Below are 12,238 nucleotides of genomic sequence, written 5' to 3'. Positions count from 1 at the left end.
CCGGGGGCGGGGACGGCTTCGAGGAGGAAGGTGCGTGGGGGGGAAGCCCGGTGGGGCTTGGGTGGCCCGGCCTGGCCCCGCGGGTGGTGGGGCCCAGATGTTGGCAGATGTTTTGCTGCTTCCGCCCGGAGCGGGGGGTGAGGGGCTGCGGGGAGGGCGGGTTCTGCAGCCCAGGACACCCCGGCAGCGGTTCCGCACCCAGCACGGGGCACCCGCATCCTGCTGCCTTGGGGGTGTCGGTGGGAGTGTCGTGGATTGTTCCCTGCGTGTGCCGGGGTGCGGGCTGTGAGTGACCGAGGAGAAACAGGACGCTCAGGTTTTGAAACCGCAAGGACCCTTCGTGTGGGCAGATCTGGGAGAAGTAGTCGTGGGTGGGGAAAGTGAATTTGATGTGATTAGTTTGGCAAATTCCACTTTTGGGCGTGAAGTTTCTGATACTGTCCCTGCCCAATTAGAAAAAGCTAGTGGAAGAAACGAGACAAGAGCAGAGCTGTGATGTGAATGCACTTGCAGCTGGAAACCTCTCAAAGAGCAAGAACTTTGCTGCCTTTCCCTTCAAAATGGTGAAGAATAGGGTTGTGCTGCTGACCCAAACACCACCCCATTTCCGATGTGACCCACTCGGGTGCATCTCCTAATTGTGGCTGTGATCCACCTGCACTGACAGGAGGATCATTTCTGCCCTGAAATGCCCCAAGAGTGTTCATTGCTTTGCATCATCAGGATGACTAGTGTTTCCAGACTTTTGAAGAACTTAAAGACACTGTGGATGTCACAGAGAAAGTCACTAAATCTGATCTACATCAAATCTCTGCATTAAGTTGTCCTGTCTGCAGTCACCTGGGGTTTTGTGTGCGTAGCTGGTCATGAAGGTCTGTAGTTACTTCTTGGTCTCTTGGAGCTGAAGATGTGAATCACTTTCTTGATCTCAAACAGGACCTTATTTTTGGCAACCATTCTTGTAAAAATTCAGAGGAATAAACACTGTGATTGCCATACTCCTGGTCAACATTTTCAATAGGAGATGTGGTTACATTTCCACAAAAATACACCAAGGTTACAAATACGAGAAGAAAATCCAGTGTTTGTACAGCTTATTTTAAAAGTAATCTTTTTTTCACTTCCCAAAGGTGCACAATTTCTATACCCTTTGCTTGAGCTCTAGGCACTGAGAACAATTAGGCTCTTACTATGATGACAGACTTCTTGCCAAGCTGATGAATAATATCAGTTGTCAGAAGTAATTACCTTCTGCTTGGGCTCTGCCCCCCATTTCACTAGAAGATGGTGCATCACGTTGAAGTACAGAGCTCAAACTCATGAACATTCAGGTATCACATACCTTGAAACGCTTCAAAAAACACTGATAATTGCCACCTTTTTGGAAAGAATGTGTCTGTGATTTTTAAATACGAGGTCAGCAGTGCTCTTCCTTATAATGCCACCTCTGCATGCACCTGCAAGGTCAAACTTTTATAAACAAGCTTAAATGCTTTGTATGCAATTCTCCAAAGAATGAAAGGCTGCAGCACTGCTAGAAGTGAAGCCACCAACACTAGCTCTAAAGTAGCACAGGAAAAGGACCTTTTAAAAAAAAAAATATTGAAACTTCTCAGCTATTAATACTGTAGTTTTAAAGCTGCCAGTCATGGCAACACCCATGCCTGTTGTGCTCGGGCACCAGGGCACCCTGCCTACAGAATTGTCAAGGGGGCAGCTCTGAGGGGCAGTTTGGCTTGTGGGGCTGGGGGATTTCAGCACAGCTTGATCTTCACCCTCCTCACTTTGTCCATGTTCTCCCTTAGCTCAGAGCAGCTCTCCAGCCAGGCACTGCATGTCACTCTTGGCTCAGGTGCTCTCCTGGCTGCTCAGGATCTGGTGGAGAGGATCCAGCTCCAGCTGGTGAGGTGTGGGCTTGTCTGCCCCCACAGGCACCTTTCCCTGTCCTGCAGCCCACCATCCTCAGAAACCTCAGCTCCCAGGTCTGCCTGCCTCCCTGCACTCGCTCAGCCTAAGTGGCTTCAGAGAGGAACATGGGACTGCCTGGGGTCTCCTGTAACCCCCTGGGGTTCCCAAGTAACTTTTCAGCAGAGGTTTGGTTTTTTGTTATTATTTAGGATTTTGTGAATATTGCTTGGAGCAATCTAAAAGCAAGCATTACCTCACAGTAGCACAGCTATCTTCATCTGATTAACAGTGCCATGACTGTGGCTAACACCTGTGACTGGAAATGAGTGCTGTGAATATAAAGCTGTACCTACTGAACTGTCAGGATCATCAGGAATAAGTTTGGTTTTAATCTGAGGTACCCAAAGCCTTTAATGATGCATGGAAATCCTGCTTGATGAACTTGGTGTCCCACACTTATCTCCTTTTGGAAATAATGGTGGCACCTTTTGGCCCCCCCTTCTGCCACAGCAAGGGCTGTGCTGTTTTGGCAGTCTGACCCCAGCCAAGTGGAGCACATTCCAGCCTGGGAGCTTCACAGGACTAATTCAGAGAATGTAATTAACACTTGGGCACACTGCCAAGATGCCTGCATCCTCATCAAGAAAGATGATCCCCAAGGCAGCTAAAAAGGCTAACTTGTCCTTGGGGTTTATTTGGTACCATTGCAATGCTAGCACATCTTGATCTATGAGACTGAAGGCCATCAGGTATGCCCATAATGTGGCTGGACTGCCCAGGTAACTCGCCTCAGATCTTGTCAGTCCTCCAGCTTCCTGTTGGTCTTGTTTGGCCAGTGAATAGCACACGTACAGGATTTAGTTGCATTTTACTTCACTCACCCAGTCAAAATGCTGTGGGCATGTTTTTCAAGGGCTCACACTGCCTGCACTGACATCATACATATATTGTTCCATTTCGTTTCCCTTCCTTTTAGAATATGCAGCAATAAACTCCATGCTGGACCAGATCAACTCCTGCTTGGATCACCTGGAGGAGAAGAATGATTATCTACATGCCAGCTTGAAAGAACTGCTGGAGTCCAACCGCCAGACCCGCCTGGAATTCCAGCAGCAGAGCAAGCAGCAGAACATGGAAGCTGATGTGCAGGGATCACAGCCTCCTGTCTAGTGTGCTGGCCACAAGCTACTCAGTTGGTACTAAGGGGACCAGTTACTGGTCACTGATTTATCATAAAATTTAATAGAAGAGGTACCTTGTTCCTGTTACTTGTTCCTTCCCATAGTTGTGTCCTGCCATTCACCTCCATGTTCTGTTTTTCTCTAGCTGTGTGATAGCTGCAGAAGCACACAGGTGGATGGATGTAGGAGAGCTAGTTCTTTTTGCTCCCCAGCATGAGCCTGGGACTGACCCCTGGGTTAAAGATGGTTGTAGGAAAGAAGCCTGATGCTACACAGGTTGTTTGCAAGCAGGCCCTCTTCACAGTGGAAAAGTGCTCTCTACTCTTTTGCACTGCTAAATCCAAACAAGGAGGGCTGTGGCTCTAGGCTCTTCCCTCAAAAAGCACAGCAGGCAGAGTCTGTCCTGACTACCCCTAGGCTTGCCCCAAAGTGTAACTCTGGTGACATATTGGGAGAGGGGGGCCCTAAGCAACTTCCTGCCTTGAAACTACAACTTACCCCTTATTCACCTGAATGCTGATGTAAGAACTAAGTAAGGGCAGATGGCCCTAGATCACTGGACACTTCTATCTCCTTCCAAGCAGATAAGTCAACCTACCAGGGTGATGGTTTTGACTATTATAATTGGAGGCTGCCTAATTCCTTAAGCTGCCATTAGAGGACTGAGGTGTTGGAGAGAGGCAGAGCAGTCTGGTTAGCCCCCAGCACAGCTTTAGCCATGCAGAGCAAAGAGAGAGGGACCTGCCTTCCCTGTGCATTTTGACAGGAGGATGCATGAACATTCTGGTCTGAAACTTTGCAATCTTGTCAGGATGCCCTGTGGCCAGCACTGTGAAGCAAGTCTTAATTGTTTCTGTCAGAGATAAAGCAAGGGTTTTTTGAAAGTTAAAGAAATATTGTATCAGAAATCTGTTTTATTAAAATCAGTTTGAAACAAAATTTGTTCCTGAGTCTCCACTCTGAGAACAGACTGTATTAAGCCTTGTAGTAATTAATAAAGAGTCAAGATGCACAATCTTGCCTAGCTTAGGACACAGCGCTTGTCCAAAGAATGTGTATCTTTGAAAGGAAACTGTTCTGAGAAGCAAAACTGAGCACAGTCTCCCAAGAGAGAAACTTTTCCTTTGCCTGGAAACAGAGGAACTACAAAGAATTCTTAGTGAAATTAAGTCTGCATCCGTCTACTTCATGAACTTTGTCCCCCATAGAAATTGTAACACTGTCTTTCAGGTTCAACAATCCAAACCTCAGTCTTTCCACATAATTGCTGTATCCCACCTGTATGAGTAATAACCAACACCATCCTGTATTAGACACGCTAAAGCCAGGCTTATTTTATTCTTAAAATAAAAACAGCAGTAAAGTTGAAGGTTTTTTCTCTATTAAAAGACTCCGAAAATAAACATTTCCAGCACATATCCTATGGGAAGGGCTCTCCCTTTAAGGCCACTCTATCTGGGTTTGCGCCTAGTAGAGCGTCTGCCCCCAGCAGAGGCAAGACCAGCTGTCTCACCTTTGGCAAGGGAGGAAGGCTCTGCCTCTTGGCCCGTGTTTGCTTCCTCATTCTGTCCTAAACCGCCTCCACTGCCTGGATCCTGGGGATCAGCTGTGCCTTCCCTTGGCCTGGCTGCACTGGCTTCCTCCTCAGACAAGGTGTGTCCCAGCAAGGCCCCCAGGGCACGGCTCTCCCCCGGGGGTGGGCAGTCGGCTCTAGGGGCAGTGGACTTGCTCTTTTCATGTAGATTTTCTTCTTCTACCACCATGATTCCACACACATCATCAGTCACGCTGGCTGGGCTTTCACCCTCTGCTACAGAGGTGGCCAGCTCACCCTTGCCCTCCAGAGACCTCCAAGCTTGTTCTTGGAGGGCTGGCAGCTCTGTGCCTTTCTCGTCTATCCCATGATCATCATTCATCCTCTTACTCGTATCTGCTGCTGTAGCAGGAGCCTGTTTCAGATCATCCAGCACTTGGGAGCTGGAGCCCTGGGAATGCAAAGGAGCCTCGGGGTAGGCAGCTGTGGCACGATGCCTCGCTGCCTTGTACCTCTGCAAATACAAACAAAGCAAGGTGAGATACAAGCCCAGCTCAGCTTCTGTCACTGTAGCAAGAAGCAGCTGGTCCAGGAAAACCTGTACAAAAACAGTTGTGAGTAGCTGCTAGAATCTGCAGGGGCACGACTTGGCAGCTCTTCTGGCCTGGCTGCTGAGGCTTTCAAGCAGACAAGGGTCAGCTCCTGTGAGGAAAAGTGGTGGTATTAAAAACTGGAATCCCTCTCGCATTACTTAATGCTGAGCGAGTGCATGGCAGACCTGTGGCTCCCGAGACAAAAAGTAATGTTTTAGCAACTGTTAATCTCAGTCAGACTCAGGACTTTGTAGATGTAACAGTGCAAGTGACAGCTCTTGGTTCAGCTCCTGCCAGGACATAACTCTGTACATGTACTCTTGATACATGAGACTATGCACTGCCCTCAGCTTCGGAGATGTGATTTAATGTTTATCAGATAAAGTAAAACTTAAGTCAAATGCTTAAGATTTTTCACTCTGCTAATATAATCTGTGCAGTCAGTGAAGCTGTTGACAGGATCGCTAAGATATCAGGAATCTTGTTAGAAGGTGCTGAGGTTCTCTACAGAATACAGGTTAGCATATCATCAATAAATTACTTATTTGCACTTGCTATCATGATGAACCAGTAGAGGTCTGTAAAGAGATTAAAATGGCTACTAGCCATTTGCAAGACTGGATTTCAGAAAACAGCAACTCTCTAGAGCTATCTAACACACACTAGGAATCTGGTCTTCAAGATCCAGAGCATGAGCTAAAGAAATAAAATCTAAGCTCCCTCTTTTCCACAACAGCTCCTTTCACAAGGAACTCACTTCTGTCTTTCTGCTAAAGGGTCACTCAATCTGGAAAAAGCATCAGACATGACTTAATAGTTAAGGAAACTATTTTGAGTGCACTGACTTTCACCTTTGCCTTAAGCAGTTGCTACTGTACTCTGATGTGGAATTACAGCACATCAGACAAGCAGCTTTATATTGTAATTCAGTTTATCACTGCAGGCTTGTTCTCTCTGTCCTCAAATAGTGGGATATGCACAATATCATAACGCATCAGAACCAGACAAGTCAAGACATAACATTGTGCCCAAACTAAGCCAGATGTAAGCATTCCAATTTGTTTTCAGAGTGATGATATTAAATGTCTCACCAGCAGACAGTTTTCTGCTTTGAAACCCTGTGCTGAGCTCTGATGAGAGCACCTCAGAAACTGGCAGAGTTTTAATTCAGACTGTGACAACAAGGCACCTAGGCAGCCAATAATAGTTACCTGCCTGCAGATATTTAAGGTTGGACTGTTTTCATAAATAAACCTCCAGGTCACTCTGGCATCCGTTTGCAGAGCGTCTGATTTCAGCAATAAGTGGACCAAAAGGGAGGCAAACATATTGCTGCTGCAGTTTCACTCTAAGATGATCTAAAATAAGCCAGGAAAACTGCAAGGCAGATTCCTTCCTTCCTGAAATTACTAGCCACAGGAGTGGGAGAGGATGAGCAACCATGAAGGAACAGCTGTGGTCTTCTGCTACTTGCCATTCCAAATTCACAGTTTTAAGTGCTGGCTTCTGCAGGACCCCACCCTTTTCTGGAGGCAGTGATGGTTGACTGTAACAGCTAACCTGTTTGAAGACTAGCAGAAAAACTCTCATTTGCTTAAACACTCAAAAGCTGGATATATCTGAGGTAGGGAAGCAAAATGGCTTTTTCTGAAGCAGGTTTTGGGTGCAGGCAGAGGACAAAGTCAGCACAGGAGCCTCCCTCTGTGCCAAGGTGAGGGAACACCACTCTCCTTTGCAGGCAGGGCCCAGGCAGAGACAGTGGAAGCCCTGCTTACCCACAAGGCACTAAACCAGACCCCTCAGCCCCTGGCAAGTCAACAAGGACAGAACAATGGAGGCAGATTTCAGGCCAGCCCAGTAGGAAAAGCTTCTAGATACAAAAGCAGCAAAGGGCAATTATGGCTTCTTTAGGTGGAGCCAGTAAAGCAAAGGAACAGCATCAGCTGGCAGAGCTTTGTGCTAAGGAGCTTCTAGGAAAGGGTAGCAGACAAACAGACAGGATTCCTGTTGCAGGCTGACCCTGGGGTCCAAATGGACTCTCACCAGCTTGTAGCTTTCATCACATCAAGAGTCTGTAAAGTAAAAATTCCAGATTTCTGGAAGGTATTGGATTTTACCAGACCCCTGCATGGATGAATCACACCCACAGTTGTGGCTAAAGAAGCTGTTCCTGCAGTATTGCATGGAAATATGCATATGTGCCAACCTTAACAGGAACAGCCTGTCTCTTGTTCTTTCCCCATCTTGACCCACTTGTAATCTAACAGAGGAGGCCTAGACTGAACAAGACTCCACGGGTTCAGCAAACAGAGCAGACACTCTGAGGAAGATTTCCAGCCAGAAACTAGCAACAAGATGACAGCAGCAGTAGCTGGGAAGTAGGACTGGTTTTAGATCTACAGGGGTGATGGGAGACAAACACAGAGCACACCAGGAGAAAGCTACAGCACAATGGACACCCATGATGATGGAAATGAGCTGAAGACAAAACGTGGTGAATTCGCTGAAGAGACACGCACGGGGTAACAGATGCCAGGCCATGCAATCGCCAAAGGGTCTAACCTGAAAGTTCTCAAAATGCATCAGGGACTTGCAGTGTGCGAGCCGGGCAGCAGAGTCGCTATGGTAGAATTTGTGACACAGCCTGCAGAGGTAACCTGCGACGGGGACCAGAAAATCCAGGCCTGCGAAACGGGAGGGGAAGGGAAATCACAGATCACATTGAATGGAACTCAAATAATGAAAGCATGTTAACAGGGAAAGGGGAGGGGAAGGAGAAAAAGAAAGGTGGGAAGCTTTGCTTCTGTTAATCAAGGAGTTGCAAGATGACTTGCTGAATATCTCATCTTACCATGGAATGGCTGTGTGGTTGATATTCAGAGAGAAATCTGGCTGCCAGAGCAAAGAAACTACACAGAGCATTAAGGGGAGGGGGGGAAAAGGAAAAAAATACAATGGAAAACTACAGAGAACATGTGATCTAATGTAATGGGATCAAACCAAGCAAAGGACAGCAGGCGCGCAAGAGGAACACGCAGAGAACATTCACAGCATGAATCATTATTCCATCTGCCACACGATAGTGGAAGGTTACAGCGATATGGAAGATTGGTGTAAACAGAGTTCTCCTTGGGCACAAAACAGCCTTTGCAGAGCTGCCCTCCTCACAACACGAGTGGCCATGAGAAGTTTGAAGTCAGAATCACTTACAGGGTGGGGACCAGCCATCTGGAGACAACACTGCCCACCAGTCCAGCAACATGTCTGAGTTACCACTAAGTAGAGCGTGGGGGTTCTGAAGCAGAGGAAACATGCACAGTTTGGGCTCTGGCAGAGAGCCTGATACTGTCAGTACTGCTCAGTATCTCCATAGAAGCTGCATTTCTGTTGGAAAGCATTCTAATCAACATGCTTTCAGGCTCCATCCTTCCAGAGCATCCCTCGTTTGCCACCTATTTGCTTCAGTACTCTTGCCCTGCCCATTCCATTTCCTACCTTAGTAAGGTTATCTGGCTCTCATCCCTTCTTCTTCAAAGCAAAAGGCAGCTGACAAACACCAATCACCTCCTTATGTTTTATCACACAGTATATAAAGCAGAGTTTGGCCCTTTCTCCAGGCAGGAGTGACCTGCCCTAGTCCAACGCAGATGCTGAGCACTATGACCCAAGAAGTCGTTACAGCAACAGGTAGAGACCATCCTCTCTTACAGATACAGCATGTGGCCAGAGAAGGCTCCACGGGCCTCTGTGCTTAACTCTGCTTGCTTACCATAGGCTGTGTCTGGACAATACTTCTCGCTTCCTTCGTAATCCTCCAAAGACATTTCCTTCAGCCCAGTCTGGAAACCAAAAGAACATTAGTGCCTACTGTATCTATGGCAATTCCTTTCCTTTTCCTGGTAAGCTTGGGAGCAAAACAGAGAATTCACATACCAGAGATGGAGTTGCACAGCATCTGGTTAGGGCCAGATACAAAACCCAATGTCAGAAGGGTTAAAAACACCCCTTGCTCTCCAAACCTGAAGTAGATTAGACATGTACCTCCTTCTTGGTAACTGTTCTCTACTGGGAAAATATTTATCAAGGTAAACCTCCACACATACGTTTGCTATGTGCCCAAGCAGTAGCTATTCATAGTTGGGCTATTCAAAGAAACTTTGTCATGTCTGTCAAATTCTTTCCCTTGAAAAAAAGTTGATTATGCTCCTCAGCAAGGTAATGTTTGAAGATACCAGTAGGAGCTGTACAGCATAGCAGGAACACCTTCCTGCAGCCCACATATACTTCCTGATTCTCTTTTACATGGTCCTGGGCTCTGGGAGAATCCCACACCCTCCTGCTGTAGGGTGCAAAGTTGACAGGACTCCTGAAACCCTGAGCTCAACCAGCCAAGACCAACTAAGTCACAGGATACCACAGCAGATTCTCAGACAGATCTTTCCTTCTCCCTTTCCTTGCCATACCTGCTTGGCAGCAGAATCCTTGTTCTCTGTCAACACTACATCAAGGTCTTCCTCTTCAACAGCTCCCCCCTCCTCTTCCTCCTCTTCATCATCATCATCTTCAAAACAGCCAACAGCATCCACTGTGATCAACTCCTCCGAATCTTCCGGGCTACCCAATTCCTTCTCTCCTAGCCTCACCTGCCAAGTCCAGAAGAGAAACTTTGTACTCTCCATTTACCTGGGGAAGACCCCAGACTCTGAACAGACTGTATTTGATGAGCAAAAAGGACTGCAAGAGAGGCACAAAACTATCATACTTCTAGACACATCTAACCCCTCATCCCCTTTTCACTCAATTTCTTTAAGCTCTAACAATTGAAATCCACCCAAAGGCGAAAATTAGAAGAGGGTTGGAAGAACTGCACATCCTCCTTTCATCCCTGCAGTAGTCAGGGAAGGAGAAAAGTTAACCTGCTCCATAGCATATCTGCTTCCAATCCTGTGCAGATCTCCCCTGAGGCAGTATTACCTCTCTGGCTTTCTGTTTGTGCTCAGGGGACTTCATGTGCTCCACGAATTTGCGAGGGGTCTTGAAGTGGCGGCTGCATACGGTGCAGAAAGGACGGAGTGAACGTTTGGCCAGCTGCAAAAAGAGGGACAGGTCAGTAAGTCACTCCACCACTGTGGAGAAATGCAGATAAATCTTGAAACGAAGCCACAGTCCTGCATCTGCAGAGAGACAAAACCAAAAAGTCTTCTACTCAGCAGAAAGGACTTCCTAGTTCTTATCTACTGAAAAGATGGAAAAAATGCAGTACAAAAGAAATGCAGCTTATAAAAGGTGTTCTGGCTCTTTTCCCCTAAAAGCTGAGAAATATGATGGCCTGCCTAAATTTTAGATTGAAAATGTACAGGTTGCACAGCAATTCCTCCATTCAACTGACTAGGTGAGTATGACAGGCCGTATTTATTGAGAAAAGTAAAGAAATATAAACTAGAAGTGGTTCAGTTCATTCCCACATAGCATGACAACTGGAAGGTCAAACAGTGCCAGTGTTGAGAGGCAGGAGGGAGCATAGCTGAGCCCTCAGACAGTAAGAATGTTACTGGCAGAACTTCACATGCATCTCTCCACTCCAATCACTCCTCTTTTGCCACCTGGGGAGCAAGAGAAGCTGGACACCTCCACTTAATCCCTACAAAAGGTCAGTGCAAAGATGAAATCCATGCTGTGATGGTTACCTTGTGTTCTTGGGTCCTGCGATGTTTGATCAGGTCCCCTGTGAAGTGTATCTGACAAGTGTTACACCATCTCTGCTGGGTGTCTCTAAAGTGAGAATGGATATATCCAAGTCACACCTTTTTACATTCTCCACAGAATACCACAGTTTGCAATCTGCTCTTGGCATTGTTTTCCCCAGCATTCCTATCTTTAAAGACTCAGATTTATCCTTCCCCCTCCCCAGCCATTTATGCAGGTTGCTTTAGCTCATGCTGACAGAAAGGCATCAGTTAAAACAAGTCTTCAACCTGTTCTACTGCATTAAATACCACATAGCCAGTCCAAGTCAACATTGGGATCCTTCTGCAGGAAGAAAGTTGCCTGGAGGAGATTAAAGCTCTAGAAACCAGAGGGACTTTGTACCTTACTTAGAACACTGGGGCACCCTTATACAGTGAGGAATTTTAGAACCCATGTCAGTCCACATTCAGATTGCTTTTCTAGCCCAGAACAACACTTACCCATCTTTCTCTGCCAGCACTTTCTGCTCCTTCACCATGGGCAGTAGTGAAACAAAACAAACATTGCTCATGTGCTGAATCTCCCCAAGTCGCTGCTGGTGCTGAATTCCAGCCATATGGGATTGGAAATTCTAAGAGAGTGATTAGAAGAAAAATCCATTTAAATGCATTCAAAACACAAAAAATAATAAGTATGAGCTATGCTTTCCATTCTCTTGACTGCTGTTTAACAATGAAATTGTATAAAAGCTTCAGAGCATGGCTGCCTGTGGATCCACCCACATTCTCTCTAGCAGGTTACCTGCCAGCACCTCAGGGGAGGTTTATTTTATCTGCATGCTCACCATCATTTTTATGTTCCTTCTTTCAGAAGCATGAGTACTTGCTAACAAGTCTCCTGCTACATCCTCCCATGGCAGCCAGCCACCCAACTCACTCCTCTTGGCCACCCATCCCAGTCAGATCTGTGGGTTTTTTACCTGCTGACTGCAGCAGTTGGTCTTGCAGATGTAACAGTAGAATTTAAGGACTGATTCAGGGCTGGGATCAGCTGTGCCCACCTCACAGGTCCAGTGCCCTGGTTTCAGAGCTGTTGTACTGATAGCTCTGCTCTCACTGCTCTGCTGGATAGTCACTTTCAGTGAACCTCCAGAGCTCAACACCTGCCAAAAGACAAAGTAAAAATTAAGTCCAGTCTCTCACTAGAAGACACTGAAAATTACACCTGCTTTTTGTATGTGACCTAAGCTCACTACCCCTTAAGAAAATGCATTTAAGCTTCAATCCACAGGAGGTTGAGCAGCAAGGCTCTCATACACACTTCTCCCAACACTG

General features: G+C 46.6%; 2 protein-coding genes across 2 annotated transcripts in view; one reads left to right on the top strand and one right to left on the bottom strand.

Annotated features, from left to right (window-relative positions):
- Positions 1–2: 2 nt before the first annotated feature.
- On the top strand, positions 3–3,078 carry LOC104391478 (chromosome unknown open reading frame, human C9orf16; the record flags this gene model as incomplete). The annotated part of the gene is made up of 2 exons (XM_010000791.1): positions 3–30; positions 2,885–3,078. Coding segments are annotated over 2 exons (222 nt in total), but the record flags the coding sequence as incomplete, so codon positions are not given.
- Positions 3,079–4,396: 1,318 nt separating this feature from the next.
- Positions 4,397–12,238, bottom strand: part of CIZ1 (CDKN1A interacting zinc finger protein 1) — a 12,452-nt gene continuing 4,610 nt past the window's right edge. Inside the window, exons 4-11 of the mRNA XM_010000779.1 lie at positions 11,884–12,066; positions 11,405–11,535; positions 10,904–10,988; positions 10,191–10,304; positions 9,680–9,859; positions 8,986–9,055; positions 7,779–7,900; positions 4,397–5,137 (exon numbers count right to left, since the gene is read on the bottom strand). Coding sequence (XP_009999081.1) covers positions 4,541–5,137; positions 7,779–7,900; positions 8,986–9,055; positions 9,680–9,859; positions 10,191–10,304; positions 10,904–10,988; positions 11,405–11,535; positions 11,884–12,066 — 1,482 coding nt within the window. The 3' untranslated portion in view covers positions 4,397–4,540. The remainder of the gene's footprint in view (positions 5,138–7,778; positions 7,901–8,985; positions 9,056–9,679; positions 9,860–10,190; positions 10,305–10,903; positions 10,989–11,404; positions 11,536–11,883; positions 12,067–12,238) is intronic.

This window comes from Chaetura pelagica, unplaced genomic scaffold (genome assembly GCF_000747805.2).
Source record: "Chaetura pelagica isolate M959 unplaced genomic scaffold, ChaPel_1.0 scaffold591, whole genome shotgun sequence".
Taxonomy (NCBI): domain Eukaryota; kingdom Metazoa; phylum Chordata; class Aves; order Apodiformes; family Apodidae; genus Chaetura; species Chaetura pelagica.
Note: the sequence above shows the minus strand (reverse complement) of the source record. Positions and strands in the feature narration are given on the sequence as shown.